The sequence below is a fragment of the Gavialis gangeticus genome, unplaced genomic scaffold (genome assembly GCF_001723915.1).
Source record: "Gavialis gangeticus isolate Ggan-Ray unplaced genomic scaffold, GavGan_comp1, whole genome shotgun sequence".
In the NCBI taxonomy this organism is placed as follows: Eukaryota; Metazoa; Chordata; order Crocodylia; family Gavialidae; genus Gavialis; species Gavialis gangeticus.
The window spans coordinates 2,401,300-2,427,636 of record NW_017728998.1 but is presented as its reverse complement, the minus strand read 5'-3'; the positions used below and the strand labels follow the sequence as shown (position 1 = coordinate 2,427,636).

At 61.7% G+C, this 26,337-nt stretch overlaps 3 protein-coding genes across 4 annotated transcripts; 1 reads left to right on the top strand and 2 right to left on the bottom strand.

Annotated features, from left to right (window-relative positions):
* Window positions 1-2,568: 2,568 nt before the first annotated feature.
* On the bottom strand, window positions 2,569-6,149 carry LOC109289381 (sulfotransferase family cytosolic 2B member 1-like). Its single transcript, XM_019505379.1, has 6 exons — window positions 5,933-6,149; window positions 4,813-5,021; window positions 4,003-4,129; window positions 3,662-3,756; window positions 3,325-3,505; window positions 2,569-3,080 (listed from the first exon to the last, which is right to left on the bottom strand). The coding sequence occupies exons 1-6, from the start codon at window positions 6,069-6,071 to the stop codon at window positions 2,965-2,967; spliced, it is 867 nt and encodes a 288-aa protein (XP_019360924.1). The 5' UTR covers window positions 6,072-6,149; the 3' UTR covers window positions 2,569-2,964.
* Window positions 6,150-8,019: 1,870 nt separating this feature from the next.
* Window positions 8,020-14,100, top strand: DPEP1 (dipeptidase 1 (renal)). 2 transcript variants are annotated; one of them, XM_019505378.1, is made up of 10 exons: window positions 8,020-8,911; window positions 11,123-11,255; window positions 11,599-11,726; window positions 11,928-12,083; window positions 12,195-12,264; window positions 12,409-12,585; window positions 13,016-13,100; window positions 13,181-13,256; window positions 13,370-13,505; window positions 13,612-14,100. In XM_019505378.1, the coding sequence occupies exons 1-10, from the start codon at window positions 8,808-8,810 to the stop codon at window positions 13,777-13,779; spliced, it is 1,233 nt and encodes a 410-aa protein (XP_019360923.1). In that variant the 5' UTR covers window positions 8,020-8,807; the 3' UTR covers window positions 13,780-14,100. The 2 variants fall into 2 exon arrangements, with proteins under 2 accessions (XP_019360923.1, XP_019360922.1); XM_019505377.1 differs by having other exon boundaries at window positions 11,599-11,731; window positions 11,933-12,083.
* A 2,767-nt stretch (window positions 14,101-16,867) lies between these two features.
* CHMP1A (charged multivesicular body protein 1A) lies at window positions 16,868-24,683 on the bottom strand. Its single transcript, XM_019505380.1, has 7 exons — window positions 24,596-24,683; window positions 23,986-24,005; window positions 21,982-22,059; window positions 21,404-21,550; window positions 20,273-20,401; window positions 19,143-19,330; window positions 16,868-18,032 (listed from the first exon to the last, which is right to left on the bottom strand). Exons 1-7 carry the CDS (start codon window positions 24,600-24,602, stop codon window positions 18,011-18,013), a joined length of 591 nt encoding a protein of 196 aa, XP_019360925.1. The 5' UTR covers window positions 24,603-24,683; the 3' UTR covers window positions 16,868-18,010.
* Window positions 24,684-26,337: the final 1,654 nt, after the last annotated feature.

Here is a 26,337-nt window from a genome sequence, read left to right as displayed (position 1 = left end):
TGGCCTGGGGTGGGATGGGGGTGGGGAGGTCCCGGGAAGTGATGGTGATACCGGGAGGTGACGGGGCAGGGGTTGGAGGGGTGGGGAGTACGAGGGGGCTGTGGGGTGGTGCTGGGAAACCCGGGAGGTGGTGGAGCACCTGCCCTGGTTGCAGCGAGTGGCACGGGCTGCCCCTGGCCAGGAGGGGGTGCCCTGCGGCAGGGGGCACGTTCAGAGCCCCGCCAGCCAGTGCGCGCGTCCAGGCTGCACCTGCTCCCCCGTGCGGTGCTGCTCCCGGGGCAGGCGCCCGGCAGACGGGGAGCCGCCCGCACTGGAAAGCCGGCACTTGGCAGGTTGGGATCCACCCTGGGGTGCTCCCATTCGCGCTGCTCGGTGCCGGGGGGGCGCTGGGGCAGTGCGGCGAGCCCGGGAGCCGTGCGCTGGCCTGTCCGGGCTGGTGGGGGCCGGCGGGGCTCGTCTCCTGGCCGTGTGGGAGTCGCCGACCTCCCCCCGTCTCTCCCCAGCCATCACGGGAGACCGTGTCCCCGAGTGGGTGGAGTTCGTGGCCCTGTGGCTGCCTATTGGCAGCGGCTTTCTCAACTGCTTCGTCTACTTTTGGACCAACCGGAGCTTCCGGCTCAAGTGGCAGAGGCTCATGCGGGAGCTCTGCGGGCCCTGCCGCGGGGCCGGGAGGCAGCCAGGGCTGACGGGGCCCTGCACCCTCAGCGCCGCAGTGGAGAGGCGCGACGGGCAGCCGGGCTTCTCCCCGGAGCCTTCCTGCAGCGCGTCTTCTGCCAGCATCCTCTTGCCCCCGGAAGCGCGGACCGCAGTATAAGCTGCTCGGGTACCCAAGGACGGCTGCGGCCAGCGGGGCTTTCTTGGCCTGGGGCTGCACGTGGAGGGCAGCTCTCACCGGGGATGTGGGCATTTGACATGGAAGGAACAGGGCTCCCGTACCTGGAGCTGCCCCAGGCTGGGGGGCACATTGTTTCCTCCTGCAGCACTCTCAGTTGCTACCGCTCAGTGGGGCATTGCCCTTCTCCGTGCACCAGGCTAAGATCCTGCCACCGCCCCCTGCCTTCTGGGGCCATGAGCACTGGAGGAGCCAGGCCCACTCCGGGCCTTTGGAGGGAGCTCTGCCGCCCTGCAGCATCCTGGTGTCCCCCCCCCCACTGTTTTACCTGCTGGTCCCCGCAGTCTTTTAGAGGCGCTTTTAGTTCAGCAGGAATCATGCTTGCTGCATGTGAGCAGCCTGGGAGGGATGAAGCAGTGTCCTTGGAGCCTGCACCCCAGACCGGTGCCCAGCTGGCTGCCCACAGCCCCCTCTGAGGTCTGCCTGGGGTCCCTGCTGGGAGGAATGACCCCTGCTGCAGCCTTTGCCTTCCCGCACTTCACTGGCTGCTCCCCAGTTGCTCGTCTAGAAGTGAACAGGGCTGTTAACAGCAGGAACTCCAGAGACGCTTTCTCCCCACGTCCGAGAGAGAAGCCTGGGACATGGGACTAGACCCACAGGACTATGGGATGGCAGCAATGCCTGCCACAGGTTGTCTGCTCTGTTGCAAGGTGACTTCCCCCAGCCTCATCCAGAGAGGAGACAGGGACTGTGACTCTCCCCCTGCTGCGACCTGTCAGGGGCGCCTGGAGGCTGCGTCGATCGGCTCTAGGAAGTGACTGCAGCCAGGGGAAGACAAGTGCAGAGCCTGCCCAGCGGGCAATGAACCCAGCCTGCTTCGCAGGCACCTGCTTTTATTGCCTTAGCTCTTATCTGGGGCTGGCTGGAGCTCAGGGCTCCCCATCCTCTCCCTTCCCCCTTGCACACAGCTGGGGGACATGATTTAACGGTGACTCAATGTAAATAAAGATGTAATTGCTTTCAGTTGGCTGGATGTGGTTCCTGAGTGGCACCTGTGTCCCTCCCAGGGGTCTGGAAACAGGGCCCTGGGGCCTCAGGCCCAGAACTTGCGGGTTGGAGGAAGAGGGAAAAAAGTACAGACAGGGCGAGGCGGGGCTGGAGCTCCACGGGGGAGCAAGGCCAGGGCTCTTACTGCTTGAGCTTGCACAAGCTTGTTTACTGCTGCAGCGCGGTGTTGGTCCGAGGAGAGGGTCTGGCCGCGCTCCTGGCCTCCCTGGTGCCCGCAGGCCCTAGACAAGGGGAGGGGGCACGCGCTCTAACATGTGCACAGTACCAGTGCTCGGGGGGCCTGTTTCCAGGGAGCCGGGGCGCTGGTACAGCCCTGCCCAGCTCAAATTAAGGAGCCGGCTGCAGTGTCCGTTCCATTGAGCTTTATTGTCTGCAGCACATTCACAAGCAGCTTTCCCCAACCCCAAGCTGGCAATAATTACCCCCACCCCTTGCATAACAACCAGACACAGCCAAATAAATTAGATGAGGGAGGTGGCAGCAGACAGGATTCCCCCAGCCCCTGCAAGGGGAGGCACCCCAGGCTCTGCTGTCCCGATCCCTCCAGCTTATACATCGATGATCCAGGAGGGCTGTCAGGGCGGGTGTCTGCTCCGGCTTCTCTGCTCCGATGCAGACGGTCACTCTCGGATGACAAGCCAGCGCTGTTGCGCTAAGCAGCCCCCTACCTGCTCCCCCTGGGTTTTTCCTTCCCCTTTCAGTCAGTTCCTTCCACAGTAGGGCTTTGAGTAATGGCAGGTTGCAAAAGCTGGGCAGGAAGAGAGCAACACCTGCATCCGGCCACCCCAGTCTGGGCGGAAGGGGATGCCCATGCTCTTTGGCAGAGAGGAGGAGATGCAGTCTTGGCTTCCAGCACTGGGACCCACGCGCTTCATCCACTCTCCATCCCTCGGCCGGAGCACTCACGTGCCCAGGACTGAGCTTGACACAGCCCAGAGTGCTGCCTGCGGCTGGCAGGGACCAGCCAAGCATGGGGCAGTGCCCTGAGAGATGCCAAGTGTCAGTCCTAGAGTAACAGCATGGGCAGGGCCCGTGGCCAGCTCCCCCTTGCCCCCCAGCCCTGCTCAGACCAGCGGCCAGTGGAGGCGCAGGCTGGAGTGCCGCATCTTCTCTTGGTAGACCCTGTTGAAGAGGGCATTCTGCAGGGGTGTGAAGTGGTCCCTCCAGTCGCCCACGATCCCTGCGAGGGAGGGAAGAGGCAGGGGTGAGGGTGGCTGGCCACATGGGATGGGGGAAGCCAGGCTCGCTTCCTGGGTACACGTGGCCTGGCCGGAGGGAATGGGGGCTGAAGACGGGCTGTCCTGCCAGCAAGACCCCCAAGATGGGCCCCGGATGGCATAGCGGGGCAGACCTGGGGCGCAGCAATCACCGGGGGGTGATCTGGGATGAAGGGAGTCCCCCGCCCCTGCTGCCATCGGTCCTACCTTTGCGCATGAACTGCCCCTTGCTGTGGTCCAGGATGTCGCAGGACACGAGCGTGTAGTTCACCATGGCGTTCTCCTGCATGGCCGAGAAGCTGCTGTGCTGCTGGATGGCGCTGACCTCCTCCGGCCGCAGGGCGCAGCCCAGGAAGGCTGCCAGCTCCTCGATGGCGTGCCCCAGGTCCTGGCAGAGCAGGGCATGGTCAGGGAAGACCCTCCGCTGCCCCGAGTGCAGCTGCCTCCAGCCACAGTGCCCAAGCCAGGGCTCCTCCACCGATGCCCCTGGCAGGAGGCTGCACTGGGCAGGGGCGTCCCTTCCAAGTCCATGAGGAGAACTCACCTGGTGCAGGTCCTCGTAGGTGATGTAGAAGAGGTCCAGCTCCCTGCGCTGGCTGAGCCAGCCCTCCACGTGGTCGAACCAGGAGCCATATTGCACTGCAGGGAGGTGGGGGTCAGACTCGCCGGCCCCCACATGCCCAAGAGCTGGGGATAGCGCTGGGTTTGTAGCGCCCTGTGCCCCCTGCCAGCCTGGGGGTGCCTGGAGCTACCCAGCTCTCGGCGTCACTGCTGCCCCTGAGTCCCGTGTGTGGTGTGGGCAGAGCTGGGCAGCCAGAGCCAGGAGCCCGGGCTGTGATGCCTGCCTGTGGAGGTCTGTGCAGGACTGGGAAGGTGCCCGCTCACCTGTGCCATCCAGGAACTGCATGAGGAAGTCCTCAAAGGAGCTGGGCTCAGGCAGGAACTTGGCCATCTTGTGGAAGTGGTAGAAGGAGACCACAATGTCCTTGGGGTTCCTGGCCACGTAGATCACCTGTGGTAGGGCAGACGTGGCATCAGGCGGGCTGGCACAGCAATGCCAACCTGCCCCCACTCCCAGCCCCGGCCCTCCAGGGGCACGGGTGACCCCCTTCCCACCAGGCCCTTGGGACACCCATGCGGTGTCTGCTCCCTGTTGCAAGGGAGTGCAAGGAAAACCCCACAGTGATGGTGCTGGGGGCAGGAAAGCCCCTGCTCAGTGGAGCAGCCCAGTCCCTTGGGGCTGCTGGAGGACACGTAGCCTGGGCGCGGGCACAGCTAGAGCTGGGGATGTGGATGGGGCTGTGCCAGTGCCACTTGGGGTCAGACTGATGCCACTTTTGGGGGTCAGGAAGGGATTTTTCCCCTTGGTCACACTGGTCCAGACCAGGGGTTGTGCTGTAGCAGAGGCACGGCCTCTGCCAGGCACCTCTGCAACGCGCGTTAATGACCTTCGACAGCTGCGGCAGGGTCGGGCGCAATGCCTTGTGCTGTTGCAGGGCTGACGGCCGTTTTACTAAGAGTTTAGATGCTGGCCTGGTTTGCACAGGGCTGCTCCCTTCTCCGGCAGGGGCTGGTCGGCGCTCCCTGCCAGCCCGGTGCTCCAGGGTCCTGTGCCAGGGCACCGGGGGCCTGGAGGCATCCGCACCCCACGGAGCAGGCAGCAGCCCCGCGCAGGACGTGGGGTCCGGCACTCACCTTGGCCTTGGCTTTCTTGAGGGCGGGGGCCAGGACGTGGAAGGGGAGGTGGGTGGTGATGATCCGGGGCTCCCTGCCCGCCTGCAGCATGTCCTTGAAGTAGATGTGCTCCAGCCAGGGCGCCCGGGCCCAGTTGGGGACGGTCTTGGCCAGCTGGCCATCCCCTTTGCTGTACATCAGCGTCAGGATCTCCTGCATCCACGTGGTGCCTGTGGGGCAGGGGGAGCGGCTCGGTCACCCCCACCCTTATCAGCCTCCTTGCAGGGCTGGGTGGGAGCGACAGAGGAGCCAAGGAAGGCTGGGGGGTGCAAGGGGCCAGGCAGGGGCTGGGGGGCCAGGCTGGGCTGGTGCAGCTGCCCAGGGAGGAGCTGGCTGGCTGGGCTCCCAGCGGGCAGCACAGCAGGACAGCTCCCAGCTGCTGCGGGGTCTGGCCAAGCCACGTCTGCAGCCCTGGGTGGACTCGGCGGGTCCCCCCCAGCCCCCAGCCCTGCCTCTCCGGCTCCCACTCCTCCGGGCTCCTCCAGGCCCCCAAGGAGCCCCCCCAGCTTGGCTGCCCGCCGGGATGTGCCAGGAGGGGCCTGAGCTGGCACTGGAGCCATGGCTGGGCAGAGACTGCCCCCACACCCCTTCCTGGGTGGCAGGAGGCAGGGAGCAGTTGGCTGCAGGGGCACTTTGGCTCCCCACCACACCCCCTGCCCGGGGCCCAGGAGAGGAAAGCCAAAGCAAGGCGGGAGGTATTAGGAAGGGGAGAGCAGCCCCCCATGCCCCTCCTCCCTGCACTGCCTGCATATTTCCTTTGGCTGCCGCTGTGGGGCCGTGTCTGGGGTAGGGAGCAAGGAGGAGAGGGCAACCAGCAGCCAAGCAGCCAGCAGCGGTACAGCCAGGAGCTGGGGCCCCTCTCCTACCCCAGCCCCTGGCCGCTCACTCTCTGGGCAGCCTGCAGAGGGGCCGGGGGCCGGCTGGGGCAGCGCTCCCGGGAGCCGGGGGCTCGCTCCTGCCTGGGAGCTCAGCAGTCCAGGCCCCTTTGCACCGTGCGGACACCCCAAAACCAGAGCCTGCAAAGCCCTGGGGGGGTCCTGCCCCCTGACGCACCACCCGGGCCCCCAGCCCTAACTCTCACCAGACTTGGGGTAGGTGATGATGACCACGTCGGTGTCCCGGAACTGGAAGGTGGCGGCCGCGCGCAAGGACTCCTGCGTGTGCAGGTGCCCAGGCAGGGTGATGCCAGCGAAGTTCTCTGTCACTTCCATCCTGTCCATATCCTGTGACTTGGCTGGCCCCAGCCTGGGAGTTTAAATAGCGGCAGAAAGAGGAACTTCCCTGCCCCAAGTCCCCGCCAGTGCTTGGCAGGAGATGGGGAAGGAGGGGCCGGAGCTGCATGCAGAGCTGTCCAGGAGGCTGGGCGGGGACTGGGGGCAGGCACGGGCAGGGGGTATCTTGGGGTCATGACCCGTGTCCCCCGCGCAGCCCCGGACGTGGGTGAGTCTGGGGAGGCTGATGGGGAGTTAAAAGGGGGGCTTTGCCCACCCTCTGTCCCTCCCAACCCCCCCAAACAGGAGGGCCGTGGGGGTCCAGTACTGGCCTCCGTCCCTGGGGCAAAGAAAAGGTCTGTGGGGATGAGATAGGGGTGCAGGGGCCCCCAGGGGGTTTCAGACCCTGCTGGGAATTGGAGGGGACCCATCCCCAGCACCTTGCCCGGCCTGCCCCATCCATCTGTCTCAGCGCCCAATTTGGGGCCTGGCCCCATAGCTGCCCCCAACCCCCAAAGAGGCCACGTGCCGGCCAGAACCACAGCCAGATCCCCGCCGGGCCCGGGCCTTCTCTCTCTCTCTGAACTTTCTTTGACTAGTCAAATACCTCACCTGAGGCCAGTCATTTGACTGCCAAATACCGCCAGTATTTGCACACAAAAAATATTGGCAGTAGGTCCTCCACTACCTAGGAAAAGCACAACTTTTCCATTAAGAAATGCATCCAAAAATGGAAAAAAAATCATATTTCTGTTAAGACAACTACAAAAAAAATGTAGGGTTTGGTTGGTTTTTTGTTTTTTTTTTTGTAACATTGTTGTAACCTTTAATTGGTTTAGAAAAGTATGCAAGCTATTGCCCGACTTGCCAATCCCATTTATCAATGTTATTTATTAACAAGGCCAGTTTATCAAGCAGCTGATCTGTGGCTTGAAGGCATGCCCGGCAGCAGAGACGGGTCCTGCAGTCACAGCGCTGCCTGGGCAGGGCCAGGGGCAGGGGCCAGGCCCTGGAGGAGAGCCCCCCGGTCTTTCCCTTCTCCGCCAGCACCGCGGCGGGTTCGTGATTCTCCACCTCTGCCTGGAACCTGCTCAGTACTTTCCCCGCTCTCCCCGGCTGCTTTCACACTCGGTCAGGGGCCGTTCTGCACGGGTGCACGGGGCGGAGACTCAGCCAAGGTGCCTTTCCAGGAAACCGTGGGATGCCACACAACGCCTTGAACACCTTGCACTGTGCATCATGTTTGTACACCGGTAGGTGTGCAAACACAATGCACAGGATTAACCCAGAGATCTCAGCTGGGAGCTCCAAGTAGTAAAGCCGTTGCTCTAGTATTCCTTCGTCGTCAAAAGACAAGTGAAAGCTCAGAGCTGGCCTTGGCCAAGGGGAGCCTGGACTCGAATAAGCAGGGAGTCTGATGAGAGCGAAGACCACTGGCCTGGAGCTTCCCCTTCGCCTGCAGCATCAGGGAAGTTTCTCAGAAAATGGTTTGTTGGCCGATTCTGAGAACTTGCTCCAAATTTCCAAAGCAGGTGTCTCCTGTTTGTCTCCTCTGCAGATCCCAGATGGGACGGGGCCAGCCTTCTGTCACTGGAACAGCTGCGCACAGCTGTCGCAAACATTTCTGGAGTCAGGCAGCCTGGTTTTTCTGTGACACCTTAATGCGCATTGAAGTGCACATGGCAGGCGTGAGTGATAAGTGAGCTGCAGGGGTCATCTCTAGTCCGACCCCTGCTTGGGGGAGCATCATCGCTTTCCAAACCGTCCATTCCCTTTGCTACAAAGACCTCAGGAAGGTCCAAGACCAGCACGCTAAGGGGCTAGCCGATTGCTGGGATTGCGCTGTTTCCCTCCCGGGGCCACCAACCTGGTTTCCAGAGCAGCATGAGCCTAGACGGCGTGCTGGACGCCTCCCAACGTCCTCCAACACCTGCCTGGGCCTGTACCTCCAACATTTCACTGGACACCGACTTCCAAAATACCATAGTTACTGGCCTACCGCATGCCCTCTAATAACACACACCTTGTTTTTGGAAGACAAAATAAAGGGGAGGGGAAGACATTTCCTGGTACGGACCATTCAGAATCAGTCTACCTGTCCCAGAGATGGGGTTGAAAAATGAGCAGGAGTTTCCGAGCACCATAGGAGCACCTGGGGTGCCTGGTTGTCACGGGCCACAATCGCTGTTGACAATTTATGGCCGCAATAAGAGTAATTCTCCACATCCCAAGGTCACTGCCACCTGATAGCAATGCTTGGAAGTCATTAGCCGCATGGGCATGGCACGGCACGGCACGGTGGTGCCAGGAGCCATGCATGTCACCGAAGGGCGAGGGGCCAGCGCCCCCCGCCAAAGCTGGGCAGAGCAGCGTGGGTGCCAGCGAAGGTGGTGGGCAGCAGAGCAAGTGGCTGCCGCCCAAATCTCTGCCATGCCACCCACAGCTCCTGCATGGGGCGCGGGGGCCCTGGGCCAGACCTCGGGAGGTGGGGAGCTCCCCCCCCAGAGAGGTGGGCAGGACAAGCTGTGTCTCACCTGGACTGGGCAGTGCCCGCTCCCCGGGGCAGCACCGAGCCTGGCTGAGGCATGAACAGTTGCTTTATAGCCCCCGGCAGGTTACTGATTTACCCTGACAAGACACACGCCTGCATCACCCGGGGAGACCCTTGCCCGGCACATCGGGGCACGGCCCAGTCCTCGGCGCTTCACTAGGACAGGCAGAGACGTCTCAGGGGTGCCAGGCACGATGTTGCGGGGCTGCCTGCTCCTGTCCTGCCTCGTGCTCGGGTCGGCGCAGCCATTCCTGGACAGAGCTAAGAGCATCATGAAAGACACGCTGGTGATTGACGGGTGAGCCACGGGGACGGTGCCACGCAGTCGCCTGTCCCCAGTGCCGGGGCCGCGTGGGCTGGGCGAGGAGCCCGTGCCAGCCCCTCTCCCCTCTCCAGAGGTTGGCTTCCCCCGTGAAGGACCTGGCCTAGGGAAGCCCTGGAGCCCGCGGGCTGGGAAAGTTCCCACCACCCCAGGAGCTCTCAGTTCCTACAAAACCTCCCGGCAGAGAAAGCCCCTGACCATGGCATGCCCCGGGAAGCCCCTGTGCCGCACCCTGCTCGGCTGGGGAGCCCGACGCCCGGGGCCTGGGAAGTGCTGAGGTTGTCGCAAGAGGAGGGCTGCTAGGCACAGGCGTGCGGGGATGCCCGCTACAGGCAGGGACGCTGGCCGGACGCCACGGGGTCAAGGCGCTGCCCAGAGCACCCCGCTCTGTGCGGACCCCAGAAACCCCCTGGCTGAGCCGTTCCCGGCAGCGGGGCTGGGGCCCCCCCTTGCAGGGAACACCCTTGGCCCAGTTGGTCCATGGGGACCTACCGCCCTGCCTGGGGCTTGCCCGGACTCTCCCACGGTCCCTGGGGACCGTGACGCAGCCTCCCCTTCCTGCAACCGCAGCGACTGGGAGGTTTGTGCCACCCTGCCTCTGCCCAGGTCCCGTGCCCCTCCCCGGGCCCCTGCACAAGCAAGGAGAGGGGTCAGCCTGAGCCCACCCCGGGCCACCAAAGCCGAGGCCTTGCAAGCAGAGCCCCCCTTGCTGCTGGCTTACGTGGGGGGCACAAAGCAGCCGCAGACAGCAGTGTCAGTGGTGGTGGGGGCGGAGGGGAAGCGATAGCCCTCTGCTGACACAGGGAAGGGGCGAGGGGACGTCACAGGCGGGTGACGCAGGGAAGGGGGAAGTGCGAATATGTGATGGCCCCCCCCCAGTGAGACACTTCCCGATGGTGACTACACAGTGCAACCCCCACCCTCGCTGGCCATGCGTGCGCCCCGGGCCATGTGTTGGTATTCCCACAGGGGGATGGCGGGCCTGGGCACAGCTCCATCCGCTTGGACCGCCTGCACCCCCCACCCTTCTCCTGGTCCCCTGCACCGTGCCACCAAAGCTGCTCTGCGCCCCCGAGCAGCCCCTGGCCGGACGCCTGCCCTGGGAGCAATGCCTGGCGGTGGTCCCCAGGACCAGTGGCCTGGCAGGCTGGCAGGGGGTGCGGGCCAGGCGTGGGCACCCCAGGCTGGGCAGCGCGGAGCAGACAGTGAGTCGGGCCCTGGTGACTTGGAGTCTCCAAAGCATCATTCAGGGCTTCCCTGCGGGGATCCCGCCGACTGCCCGGAGCCTTCTCCCGGGGAAGAGAAACACCCAGGAAGAAACTCCCTGGCAGGTCCCAGCGCGGGGCCAGCACCGAGGGCTGATCCGCACCGAAGGGTGTCATTGCTGCCCCGGTCTGGAGGGCGTGCGGGTGTGCGGGGGGCTGCAGAGGTGTGGGTCTCTGCAGGGCAGGAGGGCCCCCGGGGAAGGGCCTCGAGCAGGCATCTTGTGAGCCCTGGGTCCAGCCAGCAAGGCGAGCGGCCCCGTACGGGCTCAGCCCCGAGGTCCACGTCGTCTCCTGCATCCGATGGCGGCTGGGAAGGAGAGGCCTGTGCCTGACGGGGTTGGCCCCCGTTCCTCTCTGAACTGCAGCCTCCAACCTTTGAGATGGCGGAAGTTGTTTCTGCAACTCCCCCCTGCCCAAATCCAGCCAAGCTCCCCCCACACCTAGGAGCCACGAGTCCCAGGCACGAATGACCCGCTGGGTGACCAGGACCTTCCTGGCGGTCCTTCTAACTGACCACTCGTGCTGTGACCCCTTGTTCTTGGATGGTGGAGAGTTGCAGGCAGGGAAGGGCGCGGAGACTCCAATCTCGTCACCCTCCCCACCTGAGCTGGCACAAGTGCCCGGCTCCCAGCCCCAAGCCACTGGCAGGCGTGCCAGCTGCCCTGGCCCTGGCCCAGGCACTGAGGGTGGGGTTTGCTTGCACCGGGTGCAGGACGAGATAGCTGCAGCTGCAGGAAAGAACTGGGAGGTGCTGCAAACTCAATCCTGGCAGGAGGCCGCAAGCTTCCCCATGGAGGGTCCTGGCCCCAGCTGCACAGTGGGGGCCGCACCCCGCACAGCTGAGTCAGGCAGGGCTTCCCCTGGGGAGGGGGCAGGGATGGGTCGCTGGACTACTGTTCCCAGCCCCTCTGCTTCTGCCTAGGCACAACGACCTGCCCTGGCAGCTGCTGCGGAAGTTCAACAACCAGCTGGCCATGGCGGAGGCCAACCTCACGCTGCTCGAGGGCACCCACACCAGCATCCCCAAGCTGCGCAGCGGGCATGTTGGGGGGCAGGTAGGCACCTGCCGCCCAGGCATGGGCTGAAGACAGGCGGGAGGGGGCCCCGACGCTCCCACGCTGTGGGGCTGGCCCTGCACCCAGGTCCCCGGTTTCCCTTTCACTTCTTCCTCCCAGTCACGGGGCCCCTGCGAGCCAGCGACTGCCCCCAGCAAGGCAGCAACCCCCACAGGGTGGTGGGACTCTTCTCCCAGCCCCAGGTCCTGCCTCTGCCACTGCCTGCCATGATGTCTCCGGGCAACTCACCCGACCTCCACTGCTCTGCCCTGCCCCTGGGCACACGGGGTGGGTGCAGAAGGGCGCAGGGGGTCCAGGCCTGCTGACGCCGCTCTCCCCCCAGTTCTGGGCAGCCTACGTGCCCTGCGACACGCAGAACAAGGACGCAGTGAGGCGCACGCTGGAGCAGATCGACGTCATCCACCGCATGTGCCTCCTGTACCCCCAGGACTTCACCTGCGTCAGCAGCAGCGCGGGTGAGCGGGACACGCAGCTGGGCAGCTGGAAATGCCCCGTGCCCTAGAGGTCCTGCCTGTGGGTAGCGCCTCCCTCCTGGGTGCCCCCTCTGCAAATTTTGGGCAGCGGCTGGGACCCGGGGGTCTGGCTAGCCCCGCATTGCTGGGGCTGGGCGCGGACCGGGGAGCCCTGCAGCAGGCCACGCCGTGCTTGCTTTGCAGACGTTCGGCAGGCCTGGCAGGCAGGGCGGGTGGCCAGCCTCATCGGCATCGAGGGTGGGCACTCCATAGACAGCAGCCTGGGCGCCCTGCGCATGTTCTACCGCCTGGGCGTGCGCTACATGACGCTGACCCACAGCTGCAACACGCCCTGGTAAGGCGTCGCTGGCCCCACCGCGACGGGCTGGCCAGCAGGGTCGAGGGGGGCAGCTAGCAGGCGGCCTGCCCTTTCCTGGGCTGACGCGGGCACTGGCTGTGGCTGCAGGGTGGACAACTGGCTGGTGGACACGGAGCAGGAGCAGGCGGTGCACAACGGGCTGTCGGTGTTCGGGAAGGTGAGCGAGGCAGGTCCTGGAGAGCAGGGAGCCGGCCCCAGCTAGGACACCGGGGCTCCCCTGCCCCGTGTAGTCCGTGATGGAAGGGGCGGATGGGGGGTGCCTGGGGGGCTGGCACCTGCCTGCAAGCGGCCTCTCCTGCAGCGCGTGGTCCTGGAGATGAACCGGCTGGGCATGATAGTGGACCTGGCCCACGTGTCAGTGAAGACCATGACAGATGTCCTGGAGATCTCCCAGGCTCCGGTCATCTTCAGCCACTCGTCGGCCTACGCGCTCTGTCCGCACCGGCGCAACGTGCCCGACGATGTTCTCCGCGTGGTGGTGAGCTGGGCAGCGCCGTGAGGCCTGGGGAGGAGGGGAAGCAGCCCCTGTGAGGTGCCGTGGGTGCAGCCCTGGCTCCCGCATGCCCCAAGGCCCTTGGAGACCGGCTGCCTCGTCTCCTCCGCACAAGCCAAGGGGAGGGCCTGGCCCCGCTGCAGCAGTGCAGGACAGCAGCACCATGCCAGGGGAAATGCAGGTCCCCGCAGCTGGCAGCCAACTGCGACCCTGGGAGTCAAACCCTGGGACTCTCCAGCCTCCCAGGCGAGGATCCCAGCACCTGCCGGGACCAGAGCAAAAGGGGCTTCTGTGCAGCGGGGGGTGGTGGATGCCCCCCACAATGGGTGGCCCTAAGGGGACATGGGGCCACCTTGGGATGCTGGTCCCCAGGGGCCGTGGGGCTCCACAACCTGGTGCTACACCTCCCCGGCAGGGCCAGAAGCGTGGTCTGGTGATGGTGAACTTCTACAATGACTACGTGTCCTGCAACCAGAACGCCAACCTCTCCCAGGTCGCAGGTCAGTGGGGCAGCGGCCATGGGGCTCCCCCCTCCCCAGGCTGGTGGGCGCCCCGCTCAGCCCCGCGCTCCCTGCTGCAGATCACCTGGATTACGTGAAGAAGATTTCAGGTTACCAGGCCGTCGGCTTCGGCGGGGACTACGACGGGGTCCCCAGGTAAGGGCGGGCACGTGGGAGGCCAGGAGAGGTGGCCACGGCTCTGGCGTGGGCTCACAGGGACACAAGGGGAACTCCCCGTGGGGCTCCACACCGCGCTCGTGGCCTGGCAGGGTGCCGCAGGGCCTGGAGGACGTGTCCAAATACCCGGAGCTGGTGGCCGAGCTGCTGCGGCGGAACTGGAACGAGACGGAGGTGCGAGCCGCCCTGGCCGAGAACCTGCTGCGGGTCTTCAAGGAGGTGGAGGACGTGAGTGCAAGAGGCGGCGGAGCCACCCCAGCCCCTGCAGCTCCCGGGGTCCCAACCCCCCAGGCATCCACTGCGCACTGAGCCCGACTCCCCCCTTCTCTCGCAGACGGGGACCAGGCTGTCGAAGGAGATGCTGCCTGCCGAAATACCCATCACGTTCGAGGAGCTGGGCGGGGAGTGCAGGACCCGCTACGGCTACCCCGGCAGCGCCAGCGTGCCCGGACTCCTGCCTGCCACCCTCGCTGTCCCGCTCCTCCGCGCCCTGCTCCAGTAGGATCCAGGGTCCAGCGCCCTCCGCCCCACCGCAGCCAGGCCGCGGCCCCTGGGCCGCCACCACCTGCAGGGGACGTGGCTGGCTGCCGGCTGCCCCCCCGGGCCGGGCCCAGCAGAGGAGCAGGGCGGGGGCATTTCCATTGCCATGACCCACGGTAACAGGCTGTGCCATGGCCTCTGCTCGCAGCCGCTCCTTCCTCCCACAGCCCCGGGTGCTCAGCCAACAGCCCGGCTGCTGCCTGCCCACCCATCCAGAGCACGGCGTTGCTGCCAATAAACCCCTGTGCCCCCCTGCAGACTGCCTGTTCATTTGGGGGGGACTGACCCCAACCGAACTGGGCTGCACTAACCTAAACCAGCACCCCAGCCTTGCTGGGAGCCCAGCCTGGGCAGGACTGGGCCCTGGCTGCCATGCCAAAGCCCTCTCCCGGGAGCCTCTGAGTGAAGTCTTTCCGAGACGAAGGGCCCGGCACAGTCACGCCAGGGCCTGCCGCATGCCAGCTGCTCTGCGGGACCTGCCTGTGCACCCTGCGGCCAATGGCCGTTGAACCATGGGACGGATGCCCCGGCCTCGCACTCGCTTAGCCTGGGGTAAGAGCAGACAGATGGGAAGCAGGCCCACCTCCACAGCGGCTGTGATGCAACAGCTGTGGAAGGAGGTGGAGCAAGTCCTGTGGCTGCTTTGGAGAGAAACCAGGGCTGATCATCCAATGCTTTGGGGTACTGCGTCCGTACAGCGCCGAGCACCGGGCCTCACCTCTGCCAGAACACGCACGGGACCCTGGCAGCAGGGACAGATGCTGCCTCGAGAGCCGGAGCCGGGGGCAGAGAGGAGCGTTCAGCAATTCCAAGCGGTGTTGTTTACACCCCGGAGGCACTGCACAGCCATTAATCATTATCTCATTAATTGGCTAATCAATCATCTCCTTAGCAATTTCCTTTAACATTTAAAGAACAGCCTGTCTCTGCGGCGGGGGCGGCAGCGGCAGCTGGAACGCAGGCCGGTGTGAGATTCATCTTCCTGTTGCCTTTGCAAGTTGGCTGAAGCACAGAGCCCCCTCACCCATCCCCGCCTGCCTGCCAAGCGCACGGGGAAAGAGCCGGCCTGCGCCCTGGCCCAGGCCCGCCAGCCTCCCCCGGCTCTGCTCACACTGCCCGAGGGCACCGGGCAGGGCTTGGAAACCTGCAGCCCGGTGCCAAGGCACGTGCCACGTCCTAGTCTCCCCCTGCTCCATCTCCCATCAGCGACACGTGGCTCAGCAGTGCCGCACGTGCTCCGGGAAGAGCTCCGCAGGCTTGCTCCTGCCTCGCGCAGCACCAGTGCGCTGGGCCCAGCCCCGGGCAGCTGTGGGAGGGTGCCGCCAGCTCTACCCACCTGGGAGACACCAGGGCAGGAGCATGACCCCCTGGAATAAGGATGTGAGGACTTTCCCCCCAGGGTCTGAGCAGCTGGGGAGCCTGGAGCTGAACATAAGTGGGGCCACAACCAGGGACTTGCCTTGAGCCACAACTGGGGCTGGTGCAGCCAGCAGAGATGAGGGGCCACCTCCATGCACCCAAGTGCTTTAGAAACCCGACCCTGCCAGCTGCTTCCCTCCACCTGACTGGGGCCACAGCAGGACGGGGGAACGCTCCCTGCAAGCAACGGGCTTGGCAATGCTCCCCACAAGTAGCTGCGGGCAAGACGGTTGAGAAACCTGTCCTGAAAGGCATTTGGACAGAGGGCTGCGCTCTGCGGGTGCTCAGGCCTGTGCATGGGGAGCAGCTCAGCCCTGGCAGTCACGGCCCAGGCAGAAGGCTGCAGCGGGGAGCAGTTCCCTGGCCCGGGGCTCCCTCTGGCGACGCAGCCAGTTATAGCCATGCCTGCCAGGAGAAGACACCCAAGCAGCAGGGTGGTCCCTACCTGGACCTGGCTGTTCTGGGCAGGGAAAAGGGGCTGTTCTTAAAAGCAAAGGATCCCCAAACCAGAGTTAAATCCACCAAGCCAATTCCTCAGGGGCATCCACACCCTGGGAACCCAGCACCATGGAGCAACAGTGATGAGCTGTCACCCAGTGGTCCGGTACACCCAGAGCCGCCCCCACAAGTCCCCTGGAAAAGCAGCTTTTGCTTTGTGGAGAGGTAGCCTGAATGCCAGGAGCTCAGGGCTCGCACAGGTCCCCCTTTGCCCCCAGACCTGAACAGCCCATGTGAGCACCACTCCACCCAGCCACAAATGACCAGGCAGCCAGGCCCTCAGAGGCGACCTTCAAGGACAGGGGTTTTATTGAAAGCACAGGGAATCACAGGGTTTCAAAACAAAGGTGAACAAAACAGGCTTTTAAAAACAGCGAGCGTGGTGCCACCCCAGGAGCAAAGGGCCCCTGTGTGGGGGTCCAGGGCCCCCTCCCATCCTCATTGCACAGCACCAGGTGGGGAGCTACCGGTGCCAGTGCAGGACAGAAGCCAGCCCGCTCTGTGCCTCCAGACAGCAGAGGCCTGGACACCCAACATGTGACTGCCTCAGCTACTCAGATGGAATTCAAGCCCCGGCCCCGACTCAACTAGTGTCTCGGCCTTTTTCTGGAGATGGAACATAGCATCCCTAGGAAGGAAGATCTTCCCTCTGGCCATGCCCACGCCTGCGCCCAAGGACTGCAGCGGGAAAAATTCCCAAGAGACTTCAGAGGTCTTTGTACACAGGGGCTGTACAAAGCAGCTCTGGCCTGCAGCAGAGGGAGGGACCAGGCAAGGCCAGAGCTGAGCCCCCGAGGCAGAGGGTGTATGGATGCTGCCTCAGCCCGACTGGGGTTTCTCACGCGGAGAGCAGACAACATGAAACACCAGTACCCCAACCCTCCTAGACGGCCTGCCAGGAGCAACCAGACATGCTTCCAAGCACGGCTGGGGACAGCAAATGCACATGGACCCATCCCCACATGATGGAGCAGCTCTCCGGACCTGCCTCTCCCCATCAGCCACCCCTCATCTAGCTGCTGCGGTGCAAAGGGGCTGGGTGTGTGCTGCCTCAGCACAGACATGGAGCAGACTGTGAAAGGGCAACACATAGCTCTGCTGGATCTTCCCGGGCTGGGCCGTGGGGAGCTCCCTCTGGCATGGGTACAGCTTTCTCCTCTTACAGAGCTCCATGGTCACAAGCTCGCTGGCTCTGCACCATGGGCGGTAGTGTGGGGAACCCTGCCAGCCAGATGCGAGCAGGGGGAGCCAGAGGCCCATGAGGTAAAGGCAACGGAGGTATTGAGGAGCTAAGCAACATGCTCAGGGCAGGACAGGCATGGACGTCACTCACAGAAGGGCTTGGCTTGCTGGGCAGCCTGTTCCTGGGGCTCACAGCAGACAGCGCCAGGAGCAGGTGAGGCCTTCCCCCTTGATGGTCCAGCTGTCTCACAGGGAGCCACCTCCCCCAGGGCAGTGCGCAACAGGTGAACGTATGGTGGTGAGGGAGGAGTCAGCTTCGCAAAGGTCACTTGGTGGTGAGGGAATCCAAGGTGGGTAGGCAGGCTGGCGCCCTGATGCCAACACTGGGGGCTGGGAGCTGGCACAGCAGGACCCTTGCCCATCAGGCGAGGCCCCTGGGGGCACGGTGGCAGGAGTGCAGCAGGCACAGCAGCACAGGGGAGCCAAGTGCATGGGAACATGCTGTTATGGCAACACACCAAGGCACAGGCCTACGGGGCTTGCTCCACTCGGCCCTCCCGCGAAACACAGCAAGCACCCAGGCAAACCCAGGCCAGTCTCTTCTTCCCGACTCATGACGACACAAAGCCACAAAGAAAGGGGCACAAAGCTGCCCACTGTGCCGCTGCCCAAAGCAGCCCAGGGACTACCCACAGGAGACCAATCTGTGACAGAGGGATGCATGACAATCACTAGAGAGAGACAGACATCAGGAGAGACTCAGGCACCAGCATCCCAGCAGAAAAGCACTTGAGCTTCCAGCAAGATCACCGTGTAGTGTAGAAATGGGGCCCAGGGCCATTGTGCTCACCAAGGGCCCTGGCCCCCAGCCATGAAACACGCTGCCAGCAGAGATGCTTCTCCAGGCTCAGAGCAAGGTTGTGTTGGCAGCCCCCCCTTGAACATCTCCCCACTGGCTGGGCAGGAAGCAGTCATTGCTGGAATAAAAGAAACACCAAAAAGGAGAAGAGTCTGTCCCCAGGGCAGAGGCTGGAGATGGGCTGCAGGAGAGGTGGCCTGGTTGGAAGAACAGCAGTCCACGAGGTGACAGGACCTCAGTTTCGCAAGGCAGCCAACCTGGACGGGACAGCAGGAGAGAGACAGAGAAAGAGTCAGCGGGGAGGATGGGACAATGCTCAACACCTCCAGGGCAGGGTAGGAAGCAAGTCTGCCCTCAAGCAGTGGGTGACAGTACTGGAAGGAGCCACACACAGTTCCAGACACCCACCCCAACCTGGCAGGACCCCTTTCACAGCACCAGGGCGATGCCCCCATGCCTGGAAGGCAACAGGACAACCCCCTGGCAGGAAATGCACGATCCCACATGGCAGAGAAGCGCAGAGCTCTGCACTGGCAGGGCGGCAACAAGCTCAGAGGCCTTGTTTGTGCACCATCCAGGAGACCCTTCCAAGGCACTGACATGTGGGAGGCTGCAGCCAGAGGTGGAGGGGGGCTCAAGTCGGGACATGGAACAAGCCCTTAGGGCACATCAGGTGGAGTCAGGGGGAGCCATCTGTCTGCGTCCTGGGGAGACCTGGGGACACACTGAAGAAGCATAGGGCATCTAGGAGATGACTGGGGGCTGAGAAGGTGAATACCCTCCTCAAAAGCTCCCCGAGAGCAAACCCTGCTGTTCTAACTCCCCAGGGTACCAGCTCCAGGAGCAGGGCTGCATCAGCTCAAGCTGTGCAGCAAGAGGTCAGATTTGATACCCTTGGAGGTCCGATCCAGCCCCTGGAACTGCAGGGTGCAGCTCACAGTGGCACAAGGGAGAGCAGCAGGAAGAGGAGGAAGCTTACAAGCTTCTCCTGGGGAGGTTCCAGGAGACAGCCTGTTCCCAGAGCTGTTGGCAGAGAACTGCCAAGTGCTGAGCCACAGTGGGAGGCTGCTCTGTGCCAAATCACTGGCAGCTTTATGCAAGCAGCACCCTGTGGTGCGCCTCCCCTCCCCACATGCTAGCTGGGGCGGGGGGCCTTCTCCACCTGCAGATCAGAATAGGGTCCTCTGTGCCCAGGCTCTGATGGAGAGGAAGGGGCACATGAGAGCCCATGGGCTCCCACAGCTGAGCGCAGCACAGCAACATAAAAGCCCACAGCATCAGTCCCACCCCCCCGCTGTCTACACCATGGAAGGGGATGTTTTGAGCTGCCCAGGGGACTGGGAGAGGCAGAGAGGAAAGGGCAGCACCTCCGGGATAGCTGGTCTTCCTGGGTGCGGACAGAGCTCTCCCCCACGGCTGAGGCCCCCTCGGGGAGCTGGTTGAGCTGGTCCATGATTTCTAGGCCATTCTCCTCCGCAATCTGCACAATGAGGCTGTCCACCTGCTCCTGCGGCGTAGTCAGCGTGGTGGCTGAGCTCATGGAGTCCTCCATAACCTGCAGTGCACACGGCTTGTTATGTCTTGGCACAGATTGGCTGGCTAGCTGCAGCTGCTTTCTCCGTGGCTGTGGTCAGCACCACTCAGCCCACACCAAGGTGAGGAGCAAGCAGCCTAAAGCTGGCTCTGCTGGGAACCACGTGGCTATCACTGGACAGCTCACACCCTCCCAGTTGTGGTATGGGCAGGCCGGCAGTGCCCCAGAGACACCCCTACAGCCAGGCCCACAAGCACGCAAGAGTGAATGCTCTAGTAACCCTGATCAAGAGGAAAAGTATTGCATTGGCACCCCAGCGATATGACATTTGAACCTTGACCCCCTGCAGACTCCCCGAGACACCAGGTATGTCACTTCTGTCTGTGTACCTGTTCCTGCATAGCATGGGGACAGTGACTCCTCTTCCCCCACCCTTCATAGTAGGTAGGGTTGGAAGGGACCTGAGACGATCATCTAGTCCGACCCCCTGCCATTGCAGGAAAGAGTACTGGGGTCAAACGACACCACCAAGGTGTACATCTAGCCTCCTCTTAAAGACCCCCAAGGTAGGAGCCAGCACCACTTCTCTCTGGAAGCAGATCCTAGCCACCCTGACCGTGAAGTAGTGTCTCCTGATGTCTAGTCTTCATCTGTCCAGTCACACCCTTTGGGACAGAACTCCCCTCTCACTTCAGGTGTGTAAAGTGCCCAACACAGCAGAGCCCTGATCTCAACTGTGGCCTCAGTGTGCTACCCAAACTACAAGGACCAGAGCTCTGGATACAATTCCGCAATTCATCCATGGATGGCAGATAGCCCAGGCAGGAAAAGCCAACAGGAGGCCTCCACCTGAGCCCAGAGGCATGGGGGAACAAGCTCACTCCTGCTCACACCCTGGCCCCCAAGGGCACAGCAGCCCAGAAAGATTTACCCCTGGATCCCTCAGGCAGGCACAGGACTCACCGAAGTGTGCACATCCAAATTCTGCACCTGCTGCTCAAACTTATCCATCACGGCCGACACCTTCTGCAAGTCCATGGAGCTCAGAGCCTTGTCTAAGGCCTTAGTCACCTGAGCCATGTTTTTAGTCACCTGTAACAGGAGGTGGAAAAATGCACATGTAAGAGGCCAGACGAGCTGTCACAGCTGCGACAGGAGCCCGGCCTAGCCCAGGATACTCAGTGTCATGGGCATGCCGCCTGTGGCCTGCCCATGAAGGTCTTTGGCCCTGCAGCGCATGTAAGGGGCTCTCAGTTTATACACAAGAGCTGCATGTGTACAAGTGCACAGACAGCTTCTGAGAACACAGCTACCATCCACATGCACATCACCCAGGCAGATGCAACTCCTTAGCACGTGCCTCAGTTATGGGTCAATATTTGGCACACACCATCCTACAGTCTGGGCCTCTAGCAAACAGGGGACTTCAGCCAAACACACAGCAATAGAAGTGCCCATGAGACCTCCCTTCTGAAAGCTCTGCCCCTTTTGGTCTCTTCTCTGCTTGTCGCAGAACTTCAAATGCTGGTACAATGCACCCTGATGACAGCTCTGTGCAACCTTGGACTTGGTAGGAAGCAGCAAAGCCAGATAAAGCCCCACAGTCAGGCCACATGCCTCTGCACTCCAGCTATGTGGTGGCTTGGGAGCAGACAGCCTGCTGCAGGTGTCCAGGGCGACCAACACCACCTCCAGTAGAGACAGGGTTCAAAGATGCCTGGTACTACACAGCTGAGCTCACACTCAGTCTCTTACGCACCAGTGTGAGGCAGGGAAGTGATTCCAGAAACAAACCTCTGGCTTCTGCCAAGCCAGGCTCAAGCGTATGCTAAAATCACAAGCCAGAGGGAGTCCCCCCAGTGAAACCAGATCACATCCCAAAGCTATCACACAGGCTGGCACCGCAGCTGTGTCAGACTGCCAAGCATCTGCTTCAACGCTGAGCCTTCACCAAACCCCTAGCTGGGGCTGGGGGAAGGTTCCTGCCAAGAACTCCAACTAAGAAAGGGAAAAGACTTGTTGCATCAGTCTTTACAAGGGGGAAGAGGCTTTCCCATCCCTGGAGCCGTGTAGCTAGAATGAAAGCACTCTCACCCCTTTCATGGTCACTGCCGTCTGGACCTTGGAGGCCACAGCATCCACTCGGGAGGCCATGCGAAGCCAGTTCAGCCCTTCATTCTTCTTCCGGATGGCATTCTCGGCATAGACGCGGGCACACTCCACATTCTTCTGCTGAAGAGCCTGCAGTGGGGGAGAGGAAAGATTGGCATGGAAAATTCCATTTTGATTCACATTTCACGCTTCTACCCAGCTGCTCTCAGGCCCGGAATCTGCCTTGTGTTCCCGATGACTGCAAAGTGTTGGCTGGGAGCAGACTTCAAACATGTTCAGTGGAGCTGGTGGCACCAAACATTTTACTATACATAGACTCAGCATATCAGGGTACTAGGAGATCCTGAGTTTCCAGGGGGGCTTGTTGGGGCTGGAGCTTCGACACAAAGTGGGAGGAAACTCGCCTGCTTGGATCTAATCCACAGAGATTCCTTGTCCCTCACACACTGAGCCAGAGGATCTCACATGTAATCTGAAACAGCACCTAGCATTCAGGGAGGATCTCTAGTGGTTGCATCCATCCTCAGCAGAAAGCTCTGTGGTTGGTGCCCTCACCTCACCTTTTTGACTTTGGCTTGCTCAGTCTTGGAGTCCTTCTCAGCCTTCTTGGCGAGCTTCTCCAGCTGCTTTGCTGTAAACTAAAGACAAACAGACTTCAGCACTCAGGCACAAAAGGGTCAAGTACTCACGCAAGACCAAAAGCCCTCCCAGGCTTTCCCCAAAAACCTGCATGCTACGAGAGCACAGCAACAACCCTTGGCTGCAGTGAAGTGCTAGCTTGTCCACTGTATGCAGTGAGGCAGGTGGTCCAGGTGCCTGTCTCTCCTGCTGCAAGACCCCACCACAGGAGGCATTAGGGGAGGGACTTGAGATTTTAGCCCATGGGTCAAAGCAGGAGGTGGTAGGTGGCTCTCAGCAAGGGTGGGCTAGGAGCAGCCCTCAGTTTCTGCTTTGGCTTTTTCAGCAGCCACAGCAAGGGCTGGCTGAAGTCCAAGGGGGTGCTGGGATGGAAATTGTGCTGGACACGGGGTATGTTTTTTTCATAGATTTCACAGACATTAAGGCTGGAAGGGACCTTGTGAGATCATCAGGTCCAGCCCCCTGCCCAAGGGGCAGGCAGTCAGCTGGGGTCAGATCACCGTGGCAAAATAAGCACCCGAGTATTTCTTAAAGGTATCCAGAGTAGGTGCTTGCACCACTTTTGAGGGGAGCCTGTTCCAGACTCTGGAGACTCAGACAGTAAAGAAGTCTTTCCTTACGTCCAGCCTAAAGTGGCCTTCAAGCAGTTTGTGACCATTGGACTGTGTCTCCCCTTGGGGTACCCTGGTGAACAGACGCTCTCCCAGATCCTGATCCACACCCCTTATGTACTTACAGGCTGCCATCAAGTCCTCCCTGACTGAGCCTTTGCCTCTCCAGGCTGAGAAGTCCCATGCCTCAGCCTCTCCTCATAAAGCCTGTTTTTGTTACCTCTGATCATGAATTTGGCTCTCCTTTGGACTCTCTCAAGCTTCTCCACATCCTTTCTAAAGTGTGAAGCCCAGAACTGGATGCAGTAATCCAGCTGCGGCCTCACCAAGGCCGAGTAAAGTGGCAGGATGACTTCTTGGGTCTTGCTTAAGATGTATTAGTAGATGCAAGCCAGTGTTTTATTTGCTTTGTCAGCTCTGGCATTGCATTGGTGGCTCATGTTCATCCTGTGATCAGTCATGACCCTGAAGTCTCTTTTAGCTGTGGTGCTAGCAAGTGTAGCACTGATGAGCCTATAAGTATGATGTGGGTATTTTCTCCCGAGGTGGAGTACCTTGCATTTCTCTGTCCAGTGTCATCAGGTTTGGATCAGCCCACCTTGACAGCCCGTCCAGGTTGGCCTGAATTGCCAGAACTGGTTGGCCTGAATTGTTTTTTCTGAGAGCGCCATTCATGTGCTCCCTCTCACCAGATGCCGGCGCAGGTGTTTTACACCATGCGGGCGCCTAGATTGCTGCTGCTGGGTACAGGGAATAAATCCAGGCCAATGGCTCCCCCTCCCTGTCATGCCTGGGTGCTGCACAGGCACCGAGCTGCTAGAACAACACAGCTTTAAAGAGCTTCTTTGTGCACTTGGGGACAAGATGTAAATCTTGATGCCAAACATGCCCGTTCCTCTCAGTTTGCCAAAACCAAAAGAGTGACAGACCAGCTTCCATTCATTGTAATCCAATTACCAGGTGAAAGGCCAATACAGCCTAATGGGCTTAAACTGATTTGTCCCTAATACGCAGAGAGATTATGCACCTTATTTAACTGCGAGCCACGCTGCCACCTTTACGCTGACAAAGAGTCAAGCATCAGCGACATGGCTGGGGATGTCTCCAAGGTCTGAATCAAAGCATCACGAGGAATCTCTGCTCACAGGGGACAGAGCCACCCTTTATCTCACCACCACCACCACTGCCCGATGTACTGAGAGCTTAACACAGCTGCTTACCTCTCCCTGCCCCCACTTCCAGTTACCAAGGCCACCCAGCACTGGGAGAGACATATAACCAGTGGGGGGGCGGGGAGGGAAATAGTGCACTCACCTTCAGCTGGAAGAGTGTATCTGGAAAGAGAAATGAGACGACATCTGGAACATCTCAGAGATGGCTCTGAAACACTTATTAATAAAAAGCTCACACCCCCTTCAACTCAGGAGCTGTGCGCTGGGGAGACTGTCCCATGGAGCACCAGGACCCGTTTGTAAACGTCGGCAGCCGGTCCCCGCCCAGCACCCCTCACTCCCACCCTGCTGCCCCCGGTGTGTGGGGCGGGTGCGCGTGGGGGTGTGAAGCCCCCAGCAGCCCCGTGCGAGCTGGGAGGGAAAAGCTGGGGTTCCCCACATCTTTCTCCTTTAAACAACAGCCCATTTTGAAAGTTTGTTTGTGGCCCTTCCCTGTGGGCTGGAGCTGCACGGGCCGGACCTCCCACGCGCAGGCGCAGGTCACTGCCCCCCCTTGCGGACAGGGCAGGGGCCCACTCCTGGGCAGACCCCGCGCGGGAGGACCCCGTGTGACGTCACCATGGAGACCACCCCGTCCTGCCTAGGGCCTACCCCGCCCCCCAGGTCGGATCTCCTCTCCTTGCAGGCAGGGAGCCGCTCCCAGGGGTGCGGCGACCTCCTCACTTCCCCCTCCGCAGGCGGGGGTCACTCACCGTCCATCCTGCTCCGAGGCCCGGTTCCCGGCACTTCCAGGTTCCTTAGCCACTTCCGGGTTCCTCAGCCGCTTCCGGCGCTTCTTGCCGCGTCTTCTTCCGAGACCGCTGCCGCCGCTCCCCGGACGGCGCATGCGCACAAGGAGACGTCCCTCAGTGCTGGGTTGGCACGTGCTGGGTGCGAAGGGTCCTGCAGCGGGTGGGGAGAGCCGGACTCCTGGGTCCTTCCGGCCCCCGTTTCCCCCTCTGCACCAGGCGACGCGCACATTTCCAGGCCCTGCTCTGTACCCTGTATAAGCGGGGACCGGCACGAGGACGGCTGTGGGGCGGGGGGCAGCGCTGTGCCCGGGCTCCTGGCAGCCCCGGGCAAACTTTTAGTATCGGGCCTTCCTTCACCAGCAATAATTATAATAACGATCATTATTTTCACCATTTTTGGGCAGCCTCCCGGTTCACCTGTGCCCGTGTCCAGCCCTGGGCGGGGGCATCTTCCACCCATGCAGCCTGCTGCTGCGATGCCCTTGCCTGTGATGGCCGCCTCTGCCTGTGAAGCCCCTGCCAGTCTCACCCGCTGCCTGTTCAAATGAATCCGCCTACAACATTTGGGGATGCCCCCACCCAGCTCCCAGGGCTGCACGCTGCCTCTTGATGTGCGCCATGTGGAGCCTGGGCGGCCACCCCAGCCTTGCCTGCACTCACCTCATGATGCAGCAGTCCCTCCAGCACAGCCTCAGCTCACTGCCTCCTTGCTGCCGATGATGCTGCCGGGTGTGTCACAAAAGACCCTTGGTGGTGTGAGCAGGGGAGCTGCAGAGCCCCAAGCTTGAGCCAGAGCCGGGGGGCTCATCTATGGGGCAGCGGCAGAGCAGAGGCGGCCACATGAGAGGTAAAGAGCTCTTGTTCTTGGGGGCAGGCGCTGTTGTTAAGGCGAGGGGAGGAAGGATGGGGGTTGCACGCCAAGGGGCTGGAGCGCCTGGAGTCTGTTCTGCTTTGGGAGGGAGCAGGAGCCGCTGGAGAGAGATGTGCACGTGCACGACTCCTTGGTTCTCATCCCAGCTCTGACAAGAAGGGCTGCAAACTAACTTTCAAAATGGGTTGTCCTTTAAAGGAGAAAAATGTAGGAAACCTTGGCTTTTCCCTTGCAGCTTGCAAGGGGCTGCTTGGGGTTTTACACCCCCACACACACCCACTCTCTGCCCCACACACTGGGGGCAGCGGGGTGGGAGAACCAACTCATACATTACTTGACCTCAGGGGAGACCATGTCACTTCATTCCTCCTGGATTAAAAGGGTACTGTATGCCCCTGGGCTTGCCAGCTGTGCTCCTTTCCTGCTGGGAGACTTGCCAACGTGAGGCACTGTACAACAGTGGTTCTTACCTTTTTTTGTACCAGGACCCATTTATAGACATCGATGGCTAGTCCCGACCCAGTGCCCTCACTCCCAACCCACTGCCTCCAGCCCTGCAGTGTGTGGGGCAGAGCAGATGTGGGGAAGGAGGCCCCAAGCAGCCCCTTGCAGCAAGGGAAAAGCCAGTTTCCCACATTTTTCTCCTTTAAAAGAGAATCCATGTTTAAAATTTGTTCCCAACCCTTTCATATGTTCTTGTGACCTGTTGTGACTCATGGGTTGAGAAATGCTGCTGTAGAGGCATAAAGTAACACGACGGATCAGAGGAGAAGCTTGACTGAGGCTTGTCTGATCCCATAAACCTCCTGCACAGATAATGTAGAAAGCCCCT